Source organism: Wasmannia auropunctata, unplaced genomic scaffold (assembly GCF_000956235.1).
Source record: "Wasmannia auropunctata unplaced genomic scaffold, wasmannia.A_1.0 LD336050.1, whole genome shotgun sequence".
NCBI classification, from domain to species: domain Eukaryota; kingdom Metazoa; phylum Arthropoda; class Insecta; order Hymenoptera; family Formicidae; genus Wasmannia; species Wasmannia auropunctata.
The window spans coordinates 1383158-1402946 of NW_012026840.1; the positions used below are offsets into that span (position 1 = coordinate 1383158).

At 37.1% G+C, this 19789-nt stretch overlaps 1 protein-coding gene across 10 annotated transcripts in view; it reads right to left on the minus strand.

The window, feature by feature from the left end:
• Window positions 1–19789, minus strand: part of LOC105451563 (inositol 1,4,5-trisphosphate receptor) — a 56592-nt gene that overhangs the window by 31250 nt on the left and 5553 nt on the right. For all 10 annotated transcript variants that reach the window (XM_011692096.1, XM_011692093.1, XM_011692089.1 and 7 more), the window contains exon 2: window positions 13912–14104. In XM_011692096.1, coding sequence (XP_011690398.1) covers window positions 13912–14009 — 98 coding nt within the window. In that variant the 5' untranslated portion in view covers window positions 14010–14104. The remainder of the gene's footprint in view (window positions 1–13911; window positions 14105–19789) is intronic.

Sequence of the window (19789 nt, forward strand, 5' to 3'; positions counted from 1 at the left end):
GAGAGAGAGAGAGAGAGAGAGAGAGAGAGAGAGAGAGAGAGAGAGAGTGCACTGTCGTGTGCACCGTGCGTGTCTGTGGCACATGGCCGCAAATACGTGTGTACTTGGCGTGATTAACGGCGGCGCTTTACGCCGTCGTGATTAACGCCGCTTTGCGTTTCTGAGGCCGCCGCCGCACGCAGGGAAGGGGGGGGGAATAAAACGCGAATTTGCTCCGTCGTCTTACGTAACAGGTCAGAGATATCCAGCGCGCGCGAGATATCCAATGCTTTTTTAATCTTTCACGGTTAAAATCGTTCCCCCCTATAGATATCTCGAGAAAAAGTACAGCGTCGAAAGTGGATCGCGATGAGAATATTAATGGGGAGAATAATTCTTTTAAAAGCGTTAGCATTTTATTTTATCTCTTTGAATAAGAAAATTTTTTAAAGTAGACCTCGCGTCACGATTTAAGGGGTTAGCCCACCCCTGAGGCCTTAAAATGATACCTAAGTTTGGGATTTTTTTGTGGATAAATAGATAACTTTATTTAAAAGCTGTTTAGAGGACATTGTTGTACATATATAAGAAACTAAAAAAATATTTTTTTTTCGTAACGCGATAGCATGCATGTATACGCATATGTGTCTCTATTGCTAATATTGTGATGTCTGTACATGAAAAAAACGATTTTGTTGAAAGGTCTAAACATTTTGCTGAAAACAGATCCGAAAATAATTTTTTGTTGAATCATCAAAATAGTTTGTTGAAATGTTAAAACTGATAAAAATTACTATAAAACGTTTTTAAATTCTAGCAATCATTTTGACTTTCGCACAAAATTATTTTGATTATTGAACAAAAATTAGTTTCAGATCTGAATTCGGCAAAATTGTTCTCTCCGTGTATCACACAAAATGACATATTTTTGAAAATTTTGACTCTTGGAAGTACAGCCGACTTTTAATACTCATTACTTTCTTAATATGTGACGACACGACTTTCGAGACATTAATTTTTACCTTCACGTCAGAATTGTTATTATAAATTGAAATACGATGGAAATATGGTCTACGTAATACTAATTTTATGATTACTACGTTAATATATGTATCACCTGAAGATGGCCAGAAGGATGGCCGAAACGTATGGAAGTATACTTGTATGCATATGGGACAAACTTGTGTTAATTATTCAAATTTATAATTCCGTGCGATAATTATCGCGGCGATTCCCATTAGCCTATTACATTTGAATTGTTGATAAAAATATGTCTTTGATGTCTTTTTCCTCGCTCCTTCCTCATCACCTCCTTGAAGAAATCTATTTCTGTCTGCAATATCGCAAATATATTAATATACCACGTGGAAATACCTACTCATCGGCCTTGAAATATCGTGGCGCGATTTAACAACGTCTGCTCCGAGCTGCGACAAAGCAGTGGAAAACAAAGCTGCGAGAGACGTCGTAATTACTTTTAAACGAAAGAACAATATTTTGTGCGTTGGTGCGAGAGCGGTTTTCAAACTAGTTGAAAAGTAGCTGGCTCCAGCAGCAGCAGCAGCAGCAACAGCAGCGAGACGCGACGGCCTTAATCAAAGGCACGGGCATAACTCGGAATATTATATTTCGATCAGAAGGCGCTATGACGACTACAGGATAACACACACACGTATACACGTACAAAAATCCGATATTGTTATTTCTAGCGACGCCACCACCGTGTCACCGTGTTGCCGTTGCTCCGCATCGAGCGCAGCTGGGATTACAAGAGGATCGCGCACACCGTTGTCACGTATAGCTGTTGCTGTGTGTTTGTTGTTGGAGCATCAGAAATGAAGCGGAAGGCGAGCAACTCGGGCGTGCGCAAAATTGCAAATATAAAAATATAAATTCTAGGGCCGACCGAGATATACCTATACGCGCGACGTTCTCGCGCGCGTTTTTATCTGCCGAAGCCGCTGATAAATATCAAAAAAAAAACAAAAGAAATTAAAAGCACCCGGCGAATTTAAAGACGACGCGATTCAAACGCGTAATTGCTGCTCGCAGCGGCGAAACGACAAACAGTACATCCCCCGTGCATCCGAAATAATTAATGTTCAATTCATCGGTGATGTCGAAACGGACGGAAAATGTATTTGCGGCGGATTATTCGTGATTTATTTATTATTAGCTTCCCAATAACATCCAAATGACTGAAATTTCTGTCTATCTGCAGGTATAGTTTGGGCGTAATTTGGATTTCTGCGGAATAAATATATATGTATATTGTAATGTTTGTAATTGTATATGTGTAATTCAACCAATTTATGTCTATACAGATAATACGTGCATTTGCATACAATTGGTAGATACACTAAATTACGATTCGTAAATTAGCACGAGAATTTACAGATCCGCTTAAGCCGTTAATAAACATCTTCATCGTCGTCGCGATATATAATGCCGGTGCACGGCAATAAAAACGCCAAATAACGCACAGATAGCTCGTCGCTTAAAAACGTATTTCCGTATTTATAGCGCGCGCACGATAACGCGTAATAATACGTGAGAGAGAGAGAGAGAGAGAGAGAGAGAGAGAGAGAGAGAGAGAGAGCCCCTTTTTATCAATATCCGATACAACAATATTAAAATACTCGCGCAGAACCGCCGGGGAGGAAAACAGAGTGGAGAGACACCCGCCCGAAATACACACGCCGCCGCCGCCGCCGGTCTGCTGAAAGTACAGCGTTACGCTCTCACGGAAAATTAAATCCGCGAATTTACGGGGACCGCGGAGAGTTCGCGGATAATTATTTTCGCGCCTGCGCGACTCACCGCCGCGCGGTGGTTTTACGACCGTCGCGACATATATCGCTCGCGCGCGGACACATTAATTAACCGGTCCTTTCAACCGCGGCAAGTTTTGCCGCGTCGGTTGTCATCCCGCGAGTGACGGATTCGCGCGGAATCGGGATGTTGCGTCAACGTGAGAGAAATTGGGAATTAGTTGTTCTGCCAACCACGCCCGAAATCGCCTGGGCAACCTACACACACACACAAATCGCATATCGCGCTATCTGCACTCGCGTTATATCAATCTCGCGAGATTGAGTAAACTGCGCGAACGACGCGCGCGGATTGATTTCGCGCGACGGCTTCCTCTCGCGCGCGGGCAATGGTCACGAGATTGTAACTCGGCAACGCGAGACACTGTCCTGCGGTGCGCGACAATTGTATAATGTAAAAACGGCGATGATTTTTACGAGTGTCGTTACACGTCTCGCGAATCTCGTAAATTTATCACGATCTTTAACTTGCATGAACCACTGAAAAAAGTAATCTTGCAATTGTATAGCGAGAATTATTTAGGTACGAAAAATTAGCTAAAACGAATCAGTGATTAATTAAGCACTGCGATACCACATATGTTTTGTATTTAATCAATATAAATAATAGAGGCAGACATTATATCTAAACTATTTGTCCAATTTAGCAAGACAGTTCCTCTATGACGTTTATCAGTCCAGACTCCAATCATACATTTTGCTAAAAACAGATCTGAAAATAAGTTTTTATTAAATCATCGAAATAATTTGTTGGAATGTTAAAACTGATACACGGAGAGAATTTTTTTTTAAATTTACCCTGCAAATCATGTTAATTGTGGGACAATATAGTATTTAGGAAAATTTTACTGTGCACTACAATAAATTTGACAGTAGTAAAATATAGTAAAATTTATTGTAATGCACAGTAAAATTTGCCTAAATACTATATTGTCCCACAATTAACATGATTTGCAGGGTAAATTAAAAAAAAAATTCTCTCCGTGTAAGCATTGCTATAAAACGTTTTGATATTCTAGCATTTTGACTTTCGCACGAAATTATTTTAATTGTTGAACAAAAATTATTTTCAGATCTGGATTCAGCAAAAGTGTTCTTTCCGTGTGGTTGTAAGACCTATACTTTCTTGTATATATTCTTAGAATAATGCTGCTATAAATTCTACGTATGACAGACAATTTTTCAGCAGACACAAAAAACAGCGATGTAATTTAAGTGTAATATTTAGAATTCTAGCTGGAACAGCGAAACATTTCCCTGAGTGACATGTATATACAATATTACGAATTCTTTTACCCCGGTAGCGAGTTGATCTTCTGGAGTAGCGGCTTGCAATAATCGCGCGCATATACAACATATATAATCCCGCCGAGCGCTGGTATTGTGAATAAACGTAAATGCCGCAAACTCATGTCGAGCGCGACGATTGTATTATACAGAGCGCGTACAGCATCCCGGAATTATTATACCGGCGGTATGACGCTGATTTATGGCGCTCGTACGTACGTCAAAAGGCACAATCATAACGAGTTCTGGAACAAACTGGTTTAGGCGTTTGAAGTGACAATATGAATTAATGATCGTTACAAATTCATCTCGGCGCGACAGCTGAGCGGCACGCACATTGCGCGACTATCTAATATCTCGGAATTGTCAATGAAAAAAGTAATCTTGCAATTATAGCGAGAATTATTTAGGATCAAAAAATTAGCTAAAACGGATAAGTGATTAGTAAGCACTGCGTAATTAGTAAGCACTGCGTGATTAGTAACCACATATGTTTTGTATTTAATCAATATAGATAACAAAGACAGAAATTATATTTGAACTATTTGTCAAATTTAGCAAGAAAGTTTCTCTATGACGTTTATTTGATCAATCCAGACTCCAATCATATTTGATTATGAGACCTATATTTTCTTGTATATATATTCTCAGAATATTACTGCTATAAATTCTATGTATGACAGACAATTTTTTAACAGATAAAAAAAACAGCGATATAATTTAAGTGTAATATAGAATTCTAGCTGGAACAGCGAAACATTTCCCTGAGTGGTCGTATATCGTCAGACGCACTGTTTACGACATATGTAAAAAAAAAAGCAGAAGTATATAAAAGCAGAGGTATATAAAAAGAGCTCGATTCTACCGAGAATGAAACGAATTGAAGTGCAGCATCGAAGCGACGATGTTCAATAGTCAAAATTATTTTGTGCGGAAGTCAAAATGATTGCTAGAATATTAAAACGTTTTATAGCAATACTTATCAATTTTAACATTCCAACAAATTATTTTGGTGGTTGAACAAAAAATTATTTTTAGATCTGTATTTAACAAAATTTTTAGACCTTTCAACAAAATCGTTCTTTTCATGTATATAAAAAGAGCTCGATTCTACCGAGAATAAAACGAATTGAAGTGCAGCACCGAAGCGACGATGTAAACTCGCGAGTGTCATCTTTAGAAATTGATCTTGCATAACTCGTGTCTTGTGCAGACTATACACTTGTTTGACGATCATCAACGTGGCTAACCGCCGTTTGCGATTCGTAAAAGTCTACAATCTTACTAAGCTTTTGATATAAAATTTTTAAGTACATATTTGTTATGTGTCGAAGAGTGACATCAGCTATCAGCTCGCGAATGTCATCTTTACGAGTTTGATCGCGGATGACACATCGTGATCGCGCGCAAACTACTAATCTCTAAATTATTACAACGGATAGCCACGTGCCAACTTGAATGATTTATGGAATATCCATCCGTCCTTCTCTGTACAAAACTTTGTCCTCTGAAGCCACCGCGCAGTTCATCATGGCATCGCGAACTAAATATTAAAATAAAGATTCAAAATATAGAAATATAGAATAAATATTAAAATAAGATTCGACAAAATAATTAGAATTTCTAGAAAAAAAAAATTGGATAAGAATTGATAATTGAAAAAGAGACGGGATAAATTAGAAGTCAGCTGTCACACTGTATTGGACAACTTCGGAGAGAAAAAAACCACCTTCCTACCTTTAACCCTCTGCCCGGAATATTGGTCATATTATGACCGCTAAGGTTCACATTTATACCAATGGAAAAATAAATGAAACTCGTATTTTTCTGAAATAGCGAGGTATTCCATGTAACCGGGTATCCAGGGTACAGGGTTAACCGAACGCAAATTAAATTTGTGCCAAAAAAAATATATAAAACATTCGGTCCAAAACGCATTTCTCGACATGTTCCGGGTAGAGGGTTAAGATTGCAACACGAATAGCGTAATAAAAGATCTAGTAATATTGTATTAAGAATATGATAAGGCATTATTTATTGGAGAATTATCTCGAGGAAGTTTCGAGAATATTAGCAATCTAAATTTTACGACAGCAAGCAGCGACATCGTAAGCAGAATGCGGAGATTTAATGAGATTTCGACCTACTCGCGGCCAGAGAGAATAAGGGCAATAAATCTCATCACGGCTATATAATCGCGCTTCTGGAAATAATCCCCCTGTCGTCCCAGTGTCGTTAAATTCCCGGAATAATTTGGATGCGTCGCCCGCGGACAGTTATTATCAATGACTTCGCGCGCCGACGCATTTATCGAGTCACAAATTAGAGCCTTTTCATTAACGTGCGCCGAGGATAACGGTCGGCGGCATCGCGTCGCGCCGAGATACTCCGCGCTCTCTATCTTGGATCGATTTCGTATCCACGTCACGCGGGGGTTAATTAGGAAAGTGAAAGGCGGCACGCAACCCTTGTCGTGCGTGTTTGCGTATACGCGAGCCTTGCGTGCGACCGCGGTAAATCTAAACCGTTTAAGGGAACAATCGCGATTAATGAAAATACCCTTAAGACGGTTTTATCACGCAAGTCCCAGTCAAAAGTTAGTCCCTCCATATGACTTCAATAATTCAATAAAAACAAGCGTAATTGAATAAAAACATTTCTTGCAGACTGTACGTACGCGATTATGTGACAACGTCACACTATCGAGTTGGCGTTGATCGATAAAACCACCTTAAAACTAATTAAAGCGTATAAATGGGCTATGATGCGCAGATGTTATCTATATAAACTGAAAAGCAAGCTAAAACGATAAAATCCTGAAAAGATTTTTCGTTTTTCGGAACAAGACAAACATTCAAAAGCACGAATTCTACTTTCGCAATAAATCAAAAGAAAAATATGGGTAAAACATTCAATAAAAACTTGTATATAAAATAACATAAAATCTCAGTAGAAACAAAAACAATTTTTACTTTTGTACACTGTTAAATCAAATCTATAGTTTCAAATTTAACCTTAGTTAAATTCCGCCACTGCTCCTACTTAATAAATTATAGTTATTTTTAACTAAAACAATATGGAGTTAAATAATTTAAAATAGTTAAAATTTAACCCAAATTTGGGTTAAATTCCAATGTTTTGTTTAAAAATAACTATTTATTAAAGGAGTCTCACTATCCCTGAGGCCTTAAAATGATACCTAAGTTCGGGATTTTTTGCGGGTAAATAAATAACTTTATTCAAAAGCTATTTAGACGACATTGTTGCACATATATAAGAAACTAAAAAAAATTTAGGCACACAGTTTGATCTTGAACAAAACATAAAGAATTTTCATTATCTACATATAAGTAGAAACAGTACAAAGACTTTTTAGAAGTACGTAGGGGTTTTTTAAAATATTGATTTTTCTCGAAATGGCAACTATTTTTATGAAAAGTTCGTATTTTTGTCACAAGTTTTTCCTAAAATAGCCACTTTGAGAAAAATAAATATTTTGAAAAATCCCTACTTCTCTAGTCTTTAATATGTAGATAATGAAAATTCTTTTTGTTTTATTCAAAAACCGTGTGCCTAGAATCCTGTACACCGATATATAATAGATCGAAAAAAAAGGATTCTGCAAGTGTAGGCCAGTGCGCCACCATTTTGGATATATAAAAAAAAAAATTTTTTGTTTCTTATATATGTACAATATAATGTCCTCTAAGCAGATTTTAAATAAAGTTATCCATTTACTCACAAAAAAACTTAAGGTATCTATATTTTAAAACCTCAGGGGTGGTGAGACCCTTTAAGTAGGAGCAGTGGCGACTTAACTAAGGTTAAATTTGACACTATAGATTTAACGATATATAAATGTTTTGTTTCTATAAAGTGGAACGACTTTTTTGTGATGTAGATTTACGTTATACAATATTATTTAGATAATCATGCGGGGGACCTGGACATTATTCTTCTCCAAAGCTTATAAAATTCCTCTCGCATAGAGGTAATGAAATCAATATTTTCACATTGATCTCGTTTTTTACAGATATTAAAGTCGAGCTAGAATCAGAGAATGATACTCTCTAAATCCGCTCTTAGCCGTCTCTGGCAACACCGGATAGGATCATCGCGATCTTGAGAGCGGTGTTCATTCAGTAGCGCACAGTTCTAGCGGTTTGCGCGAAACGTTTACGCGACCCAGTTTCCGCGATATAGCGCCGTCGAAACGCGCGCCTAATGGATGGATGCCTGCTGCTCCTTCCGCGGATCGTCAAGAGGATATTTACCCCGAATGCTTTCACGGCATCAAACGACGATAAAGTACGTACGCGAGCGAGGCCTCTCTAAAAGCCGCGCGCGAGTCATGACGTCCGAAAAAAAAATATATATATATATAATGTGTGTATGTATATAACTCGTACTTTCGAGAGAGCACGCGACGCTCCCGTACGTGATCCATTATACAAAAGGCCATCTTCCCTTTTTCCTCCTCCCCTTTTTCGCCTCACTCACGTTTTCCTCGAACGTAGCTCTTAAGGGAGAATCCATACCTTGACAGAAAAGCAGAAAACAGAAATGCAGAAACCAATCAGAACTCGCGCTGGTAGCCGACAGTTTCTGCTTTTTGCTTTTCTTGCTACCAGCGCGAGTTCCGATTGGCTTTTGCTTTTCTGTTTTCTGCTTTTCCGTCAAGGTGCACGGAAAGAACGATTTTGTTGAAAGGTCTAAAAATTTTGCTAAATACAGATGAAAATAATTTTTTTGTTCAATAATTAAAATAATCTGTTGGAAAGTTAAAAATGATAGGCGTTGCTATAAAACATTTTGATATTCTAGCAATCATTTTCATTTTCCAATAAAATTATTTTGATTATCGAACAAAAATTATTTTCTGATCTGGATTGTTCTTTCCGTGTGTGAATTCTCCCTTAAACGCTCGAATTTTTATGTAGCGTTGCGTGCGACATCGACTTTTATCAGGAGATCTGATGAAATTCTGCGACAGTAATAATTGACAATTGAGACATGTTCAAATGTAAAGGCGGATACAGACTTGTTACGTATCAATGTAGACGGAGAGTATTGCACCGTCTTAAACTTGTGATACAATGATATATGCAAAGGAGGGGGGGGGGGGCATTGTGTCATATCATTGAATTGATACGCACGATGATACGATACGCGAATACGCAACAAGTCTGTCATTCGTCTTAAGTGGTAGCTCGCGCTCGTTCTTTGCTCAATTGCTATTGATATGGCGATCGCTTGTCTAATCCCTTAACACGTTATTTGTCCAGCGAGTTTTGTATGTCTTTTACTTCGCAGGATGTAATAGAACTGTTATTATTATATCACATAAAAATATAATATGATTAAGTGAGAATGTATTCTCATAAGTAAAGTATGTACGTGCTGAATTATGCACTTTATATTTTACACTATTATCCAGTTATTTAAAATCTGTCATTTATTTTATATTATAAATGACATTTTTATAAACGTATTTAAAAAAAATTTCGATAACGCGCTATACACCAGTGATTACCAAGACGCCAATGAAAAGTCAAGCACCAGTCAACGTTAACTTGACATCGCATTGCCGCCTATTATATCTATCATATTCTCGCCTGATTTATTTATTTCGCAGACGGGAGGAGACATTCGCGGAATTATCAATCGTCAGAGACATTCTTCGAAAACTAGATAATTGCTATTGATGTGACAATCGCTTGTCTAATCCCTTAACATTTTATTTGTCCAGCGAGTTTTGTATGTCTTTTACTTCGCAGGATGTAATAGAACTGTTATTATATCACATAAAAATATAATATGATTAAATGAGAATGTATTCCCGTGAGTAAAGTATATATACGTGCACTTGAATTGTGCATTTTATATTTTACACTATTATCCAGTTATTTAAAATCTGTCATTCATTTTATATTATAAATGATATTTTTATAAAGGTATTTAAAAAAAACTTCGATAACGCGCCATTTCGATAGCACACCAGTGATTACCAAGATGTCAATGAAAAGTCAAGCGCCGATCGGCGCTCAACGTGTTAACTTGACACCGCCTATTATATCTACCACATTCTCGACTGATTTATTTATTTCGCGGACGGGAGGAGACATTCGCGGAATTATCAATCGTGAGAGACATTCTTCGAAAAAGTGCAGATAAGCGCTTATATGAGTAACGTTCAACAACAACAGAAATGAAAGAAAAGGAAAAGCAATGTAAACGCAGCGCCGCAGATAGGTTAAAGATTTATTCCGCATAGATTGCAAATTGCATAACGCCCACGTAAACATATATGCCCATAAAAATCGATCGATCACGCATCTTCCGCATTATTAGTGCGGCGTCGAGTCGCTTCAGCTGTGCAGACGATTACGCCGCTACGTCGAGATAATGAATCTCGAAGTGGACGCTATATATGTATATGCTGGCGAAAATGCATACCAAGGGAAATACACCAAAACAATGTCATTTACATCTTTGATCCTTTCCACCGCGCTTGTGCGGGGAATATCAGAGATATGAATCACCGAGCATCGAGCGTTATCTTGATGCTCACTAATATCTTCAACGATGGTAATTCCCAGAATGTTTATTACCATATTTGCATATATTAGTGCTCTCCTCTCTGGCACGAATATAATAAGCAGCGTTTTAAAAGAGCGCTGCTCGCTCTTCTCACGGCCAGCACACGTCGGTCAAACTGTAAAATACTCCGACTTCGGCACAAATGTTTGCTTAAACGGCATACGCCCAGAATCGCTTTTACAGCCGCTAAAAAAATTTTCCAGTGCGCTTTTAAACAGACGCACGTTAAGTAGCCGCCGCCGGACGACGACGAGAGAAAAGAAAAAAACATCGCCGCGGCGAACTATACGCTGCATTTCGCCGGAGGGCGACCGTTATATTCATATTAGCGGTAATCGATGCAAAAATCAACGTTCATTGCGGCGCGCGCGCTCTCCCTGATCGTTCATTTTATCCGGTTCGTAATCAGGGCAAGATCGAGGATATCGGCTCGAAGATGGTATTTTAACGACGCGACGCGACGCACCGCGCCGCGCCCTTTTGAGGAAAATCTGCGCAGTTCGAGTACGGCGGATTCACGGCGAAGAGACGCGACACACGTCGGGGATTACACAAAGAGCGCGATCCCGCCTTATTACCCGGCGTCCGTGCGTGTGTGACGTCGGCTCGTGATCGGGTTCATCAGCGCGCGGGTAATACACACATCCACGACGACGACGACGACGACGGCGACGACTTTGCTAAAGTCGGGTGAAATAATTGCTCATCGATCGCGCGCGGCTTTATACGCAGGTGCGAATTTAATAATACGCCTACTGCCGCCTGCGGAACCCATATTGACGTGAGACCTTCGCGCGGCTCTCGCTTTAACGCCGTTTTTCCTCCCCCCCCCCGTCTCCACCGAGTGTAACGCGGAAGAAACTTTACACCCTCAGACACCGGACCTCGCGGCGGAGCAAGACGAAACTTCTACCTTCTACTACACGCGATGTAAATACAGTTAACGCTGTTAAATTACCGTAAAATCGCCGGCGGGGCAGGACGGACGCCCCCGTCAAGAATGTCAAACAAACTGTAATTGACTCGCGCGATATGGAAGGAAAAAAACCTTGAAATCAGGTGCGATTTTTCAGCGAAAATATTGTAGAATTAAGAAATACGACGTGCTTGACGAGTGATAAATCTCATCCCTTGCAAATTTATCTCTCGTAAAATCCATGTACTTTGTTCCATGTATAAACGTGCAACAAGAGAATTTTTTAATATTACGTACACGAGTTTGTAAGCTTAAATTACGAAGCACATAAATGTAAAAATGTAATCCAATGTTTTCGCTAAAATTTTATAGCAAGTCAACTGAGAGTTGCAGTTTTTCAATTTTCAATATTGAGTATATATTGCAACGAATTATCGGAGCATATTTGAGCTAAAGTACAGTTAAATTAATTATTAAAAATCACGGTTCCGGTATGCTAATGTTCCGCTGACATTTACGTAAAATTCTTCGACATCTAAAATTTTCCCGCAATGCTCCGACATCAAAACAATTTTTTAAATAATCATAACCTTCTGTTAACCAGTTTTTAACTATTTTTTTAAGAATCACTAATATAAAAAGATAAATTTGGGATAAACAATTTACGCAGTTCCTAACTAATGTTTAACTTTTTTTTTTAATAATCGCAGACTAGAACGTATAATGCACACATAAAGCGCAGTCTTTCTGTCGGAGCGATGCGTGACGAACAAGCAGGTGTAAGCGAATACAATCTTGCTTCTGTGTGCAGCACTTGTTGCGTGAGAAAAAAAAGTATTTTGATACGAATCTTATACTGTGAATTTTTTAAGAGGCGTTATTATACTCTTAGAATCCGCGCGATCTTGCAATAAGCATGAAATATCGTACGATTATTTATTGCGTTATTATTGTTTTCAATCGGCAATAATAGCAATACATTTATCATGTGTTTACAGTATGAAATCAGTATCGGTCACTTGAAAGATACTGACGCTTTGATAACGTCCATGCAATTAACTCAATTATTTCAAAATTACTTCAAAAGAGAACGAATATTTTATCCTATTTTTTTTCTTCCATTATGTTACGTAATTAAAAAAAAAATTCTGTAATCTTCTTTACATATTCTTTACAAAAGTTATCATTAACAAGCATTTTTTACAAATAACTAGAAAGATGTCACGTTATCAGGAAACCTTAACTCTGACAACATAAATCATCGATATACGCAACGCTAATAATTACATTATCATTACGTTCCTTCAATATTGCTAGTGAATTTCACGCAATGACACGTATTGAAATTCACAGCGTCACAATTTAAGAAACCTCGACCGCAACTTTCGATGCAATGCTCATTTAGTGCGCGTGAAATCATAGGAACGATACGGAGAGCCACGCGGAAATGATAAGTCTACCTCGAATAGAGGATACAAACAGCACGATAAATATCTAAGGTCATCAGCTGGTTGTGTTCGGAATGTGAATGGGGATACAGATTGTCTGCAAGAATGTCTGGCTTTTGAAGCACCGCCTGATGCTGGGAACTATTGAGATAGGCCTTGATGTACTTGAAAACTACGCTTTAGAAAACGTAATATAATTTCAGTTACGTGACAATCTGATGACAATTATACAGAGTGAACTTTGAGTTCAATTTCATTTACCATATCAATACATTTCCGCATGACTATGTTGTATAATAAAAACGTAAACAGGTTTCACGTTTGCGCATAAAAAAGGTTAAATTTCAGAAAAAATTCTTTGAAAATCTATTAAAAATTGTCTTGATTTTTACAATATTTACTATTTATAACATATACATGATGAATTGTGTCAGCAATTCCATTTCATTCGCCACGAAACGTATATTTTTAATTGAAACTCTTCTTTAACTAAAAGCGCGCGCGCGAGAGAGAGAGAGTGCTATTGAAACGTTGTCATCGATTGCATACGATTCGCTGCAGCTGAACGCGGTCTGAAATTTCTTTGATGTTTCCCTCCGCGTATGCGTAAATGTATGTCCGGGCACTCTTCTCGGAGGAGTAAACATCAAACAAAAGTTTGCCGCCGTCGTTTTCTCGCGCACGAAGAGGCCGAAGTATGAAAATACTCTCCACAGCGCGTAGATTGTGGAGACGCTAAAGAAGTTGTCATCGCGTCGCGAAACGCGATTAAATGACAGCCGACGACGCGCTCTCCTCCGAGACAGTTAATTCCTTTAAATTCTATTTTTTCCCCGTGTCTCTCACTTACCCCAACGTGGAAAGAAACCCGGACACATTTCCCTCGGCGTACAGGCTGACAATGTCGCCGAGGTGAAGGAAACTCGCGGATCCTAGAAGCTCGCCCATCTCGGATCGGTCCTCAGAGTCTCTCTCGGTGCCTCGAAATCGGAGAAACTCCCGCTGCTGGCCGCTTTAGCCGAGTGAATTATTCATGGCCACACCTGGGGGAAGAAATAAACAATCGTTAGAGAAAATCGAAGGGGGCACAAACATTCTACAAATAATCGGGATAGCTTCCGATCGGATAATCCGTTATTCGAGAAAAACATACATATGCGACTATACGGATGACGTTTCTTTCCTTTTTATCATTTTACAACAATAATACCTATATAATAATCGATGAGACAGAATCTTAAATGTTAAATTGGCAATGTTATTTTGATGCACTTCTGAAATTGCAGGGAATTGTTTATAAATTCCGTATAAATTTGAAAATTCGTATTAAAGATATTAATTAATATAAATTATATATAAATGCAATACGATAGAAAAATATATATTTAGAAAATATATAATATTTATTAAAATATATATGTCTATTGTTATCATATGTTCTAAAGTGTTTTCGTCAGCGCAAAGAAGTAATTTAGCAAGCTTTCGGATTGCATGCTCAAAGGATATTTTTGTACAATATAAACCTTCGGCCATTGTTTGCTCAAGAAACGCACATCATGCAGTTCGAAGAATAAGGTACGAGAATAAGACTTATCATAACGCGAATTCCAAAAATGCAACAATAAACATGGTGCGCTCTGTAAACGGAACGTCTAAATATTTTTCTAACGCTCGCCTAACACTAGTAAATCCAATCTCTTATCTCGCAAGCTGCACACTTTCGCGGCGCCCACTCCAATCGTCATCGAATGCGTCGACATAAAAAATTTACGAATATATTCCTTTGTGGAGTGTTATAGAAATTATTTTGGACGCAGAGATACGGCGTGCTCGCTGCGCGGCGTACAGGCTCAATCGGCGAACGAGACTTAATTGCTCAGTGGTGCCATCGCAAATTGCTAGATGAAGTTATCTATCTAATAGATCGGAGACGACGCCGTAACCGGGTCGTGAGATTTTTCCTCTCTCGTTCGACGCGAAATTCCACGCAACAATCTCAATTGCACGAGATATTACTCGAAGTTTGTTACGCGCGGCAATTAGAAGCTATTTTGTTTCCGGCTGTAATAAACGTCTCTACAATCGTACTAATTTCCCTCGCACGTATACGTGATTCTGTTTATGGAAAATATTGAATTTTAAATTTGTAGCATAAAAGCGAGCTTTCCATCAAATACACATAATAAATCGGAATCGTGTCATGCGGCAATAAATAGAGATTTTAACACAGCGGCTTCCCCGCGATTGCAAGATTTTTAATTAAATTACTTAAAAGATCAAATCCTCTCAATTTGACCGCGCGAAAAGATAAGATACCGCGTTACGTGCTGTACAGCGAGAGAAAGCCTATCGGCCGCACGATCGGTCGTCATCTGGAAAATTAATCTACCGACAAATCGCGATACGGCTTTGCGATAAATTGATTTGTTTTAATCGAGTATACACGAACGAAGGCAGACTCTGTCCGAGCTTTACTCTTTAAATTAAATTGACCCTTAACCTTCGCGTCGCCACATAAACAACCATAACCGTGGGCACCACCGTTGATCAGGTCAGGTTCACTTTTACGGAAGAAATCGATAAAACGAGTTCTGATACCAACAACCGTTCGACACGGCCATTCGACATGAAAATACAATCTGGATATCACAGGCAAACAAGAACGTATCAGGTTTTAAAAGATTAATGGGTACCTAATTGATTTCTAATTAAAGTTATATTTGTACTAGATATCGCACTTATTTTCACATTGATTACATAATTTATATTGTCAGGAAGTAAAATATATCGAGAACACTGATTTTTACATGTAACTTAAAACGACTAAAAACGCGTTTTTTTTCTAGCCGAAATTACAAAATAGTCGATAGAAATGTGCATCGTATTTAAAAGACGACATGTACAAATATATTTATCTCTTACAATATATTTATCTCTTACGAAAAACTACCAACTGCCTTTACGTATATCTACAAGCGTTATCTCATTCACAGATGTACAAACGCTCTATTTTTGTACGTCATTCGTTATTATAGAAAAGTCACACAAAAAAGTCATGCGTGTTCCGCTTTTTCTCTCTGCGAGAATTTTAATCATAAAATAAATAAATCCGATCACCCCGGAGGGAAGTTAACGTCACATGCCAAGAAAATTCTTTTATCGTGAGACACGTAATTATATTTATACAATTCACAAATCTGACAGCGTGAATAAAATCATATACTTTTATACACATCAATTTATATTAACATTTTACCAACCAATCTTATACGCAAAAGAAATTAATTTTAGAGAAATTTAATTTTAAAGAAATTAATTAGTTCAAATAAATTCCTGTATACGCGAATACCCTATACGTCCTAGAAATTATCATATTTCTGAGCGCATTATAAGTTGCAGCGAAATGAAGCCAGTAAAATTAGTTTTGCGCCAAAGTAAAGGTCTTAGAAACTTGCCTTAATGAATAATTAACACTTTTTAAGTAGTTCAAAAACGCGAATAATTGAAATTCGTATTTCTTTATTATAAAAACGTTATCTCATTCTAATTATAATCAATATTTATAATCAATTAAAATATCATACATTAAATTAATAATACATTAAACGTTCTATTAAAATATTAAAATCATGTAATGTTTTCAATATATATATAATATCATATATATAATATCAGCTAATACTTAATTGATTACAGAGAATCGTCTATATATATATATATATATATATATATATATATATATATAGGTATGTATACACATGGCGTAAAAATAAAGTTATAATATTACACTGAACATTCTGCGTGTTAAAATATTGTTTAAACAATAGCTGCCACAGACAGATGTTATTACACGTATCGCGTGATGCACGCGAATCTCTTCAACTCCAACACGATATCACGTGTCGCTGTTTGTTTTCAACAGAAATTTCGAAAATGGTAGAAAAGTCTGCTTTTTTCCATTTATTCCTATGTTCGTATAAAAATTCCTATTTTAATATTTTTGAGACCTAGTAGATTTATCATATTTTTGGTTCAAGCAATGATTTAGTTCCAATATTACTGTGCGGTAGTATATTAATATTATGCTATTAATTATTATTAAAATGATTAATTTAAAATAATTTAATAAACCTTCTTTTTTCCCGTTTCGGTTTTCTTTTAATTCGTACATTAAAGTAATTGCGATACTTGATCGATCTTACCGTTAAAATTCTGCAGACGTGTACACATTCCAGTATTAGTTTACTGTGATAATATTATGCTACCAATTATTATTAGAATTACTGATTTAGAGCCATTTATTAAATTTTCTCTCTTCTCCGTCTCGTTTCCTTTCTTTAAATCGCACATTGAAGTAAGTAAGTACGGTATCGATCGGTTCTGCTCTTGAAATTCAACAGGCGTGAACTTTAATTTTTCGTGTTTATACGTGACGCACTGTAAAAATATCAACGGCTGCTTGAATTGCAACAACAACGCAGCGTAAGAGCGAACAAAGACGCTTGCTCCGTCTTGGCGCCGCGCGATGCAGCAGTGCACAGTCGTCGTCGGACAATAAACCAATTGACTATCAATATCGTCTAATGAAGCCGTATCAATGCATAGCAATATGTGAGGGGAGGGAGGGGAGTATGCAATTCTATCTATTCTATATCGCTGTTCACCGAACAAAACGCTGTTATTAAACGACGACATCTAATACGACCCAAACGTATATGTTACGCGACGCGCGCACAGCGCGAGAACAATCATGTAGTTTTTCTTAACGGAGGAGTTCTTGTGACGCTGTAAAAAAAGGTTCCCTAGGATCTTAGTAATGGCACGAAACATCAAGAAAGATAGATTACGGACATAAACTTTCGTTTAGTAGAATCTATAAAAACGCTGACATTAAACCGCCAAGGTTCACTGAAAGAAATCGAACGGCTGTTAAGTATTCCGACGAGTTTTCGACAAAACCCCAACGTGATTACCTAAACGTCGCTGCAGATCGGCGAACCGCGGTCGTGGTACCGACGGCAGCGAGGGAGCAAACACTATGAGAACACGGAAAGAACACTTTTGCTGAATCCAGATCTGAAAATAATTTTTGTTCAATAATCAAAATAATTTTGTGCAAAAGTCAAAATGATTGCTAAAATATCAAAACGTTTTATAACAATGCTTATCAGTTTTAACATTTCAATAAATTATTTTAATGATTTAATAAAAAATTATTTTCAAATCTGTTTTTAGCAAAATTTTTAGATCTTTCAACAAAATTGTTCTTTCCGTGAACCAGTGTACATTTCTTTAGGAATATATTGCTACAGTAAAGAAAACGTTTTTGTATTTATGTTAAAAACGGTCCACTCACGTTAAAATTTTGTGTCGAATTTTTAACATATTTGCTTGTTAAATTAACATAATGGGATTATATTATATAAATATTTTGTGTTGAATTGATATTCAATATTTCAGTGTCAAAATAACACAATTTATAAGTAAGTGAATAAATAGCATAAAAATAAAGTTAGTTTTAAATCGTAAATTCTAAGATAAATAAAAGATAAACTTGTTAATTTTACTTGTTATAAGTGTTGATTTTACCAAAGACTAATGTTTCCACAATTTGTTTCCAAATTATATTAAAGTGTTACATTTTTTGTATTAATTTTTACATAACGTTTGCATTACTTTTTAACATATTCATCTTGCGTTAAGTTAACACAAAAATTTGAGTGGACCGTTTAGGACATGTAAGATGTGTTAATTTAACACAAATTTTTTAACTGTGTAGTATTGCGGCAATACAATATATACTAGCAATATCCTATCAATACATAGCAATACTTCGAGCAATACCTATAGCAATATATTAGCAGTACTTGGCAATATTGTGTAATACATGTGACAGTACATACGATAAAAATGGCAATATTACTGACAATACGAAAGTAATACTAGCAATAAAGTGTGTTATATTGCCATAATTACACAGAGAAAGATGTTTCTTTAGATCTAGAATTCCTATTTATTTGACTGATATTTGTTTCATTGAAACAACATGCTTATACGAAACATTATTTGTTTGAATAAAAATTTTGTTGTTTCGTTCAAAAAAAACTTCAAAAAAAATACTTGACCGAAATATTAGTAATATCTATTATTAGTAATTACTATTATTTGAAGTAATATCTCTCAACCAAATCATGTATTATTTGATTATAATATATACGAACAATGAAACAAATAATCTATTTATGTGAAAATAACAAAATATTTTGTTATACGTTGTTCTATGCAATTCATTTCAAATTCAAACAATCGTACTTATTGATTTGAACATTGGTTTGTTTGAACCATGCCGAATAACAAATTTGTTCGAACACAATAAAATTAATTAAATCCAAAGAAATCATTTTCTCTGCAGTGTAAACAATCACTGTACATTTTCTTATTAGTGGTTGACCCCTCGGGCGGCACTACGCCTCGGAGGCATCTCTTACCGGCTTCGCTTCGGCCGGTCAACTTAGCGTATACGATACCACTTGCCGTGTCAATTCGCTTTGCTTTCCTCGGGAGAGAAACGTATACTTAATTTACGCCACCGCGCGCGCCAGGTGCGAACGGGCTTGCATTCCAGGGTCGTCGGTATGCGATGCGTCAACCGGGACTGCGTGCATGGTTCAACCTGACGCATTACGGCCCGCGACGCACCTTGACCTCGGATTTAGCCGGAGTGGTGC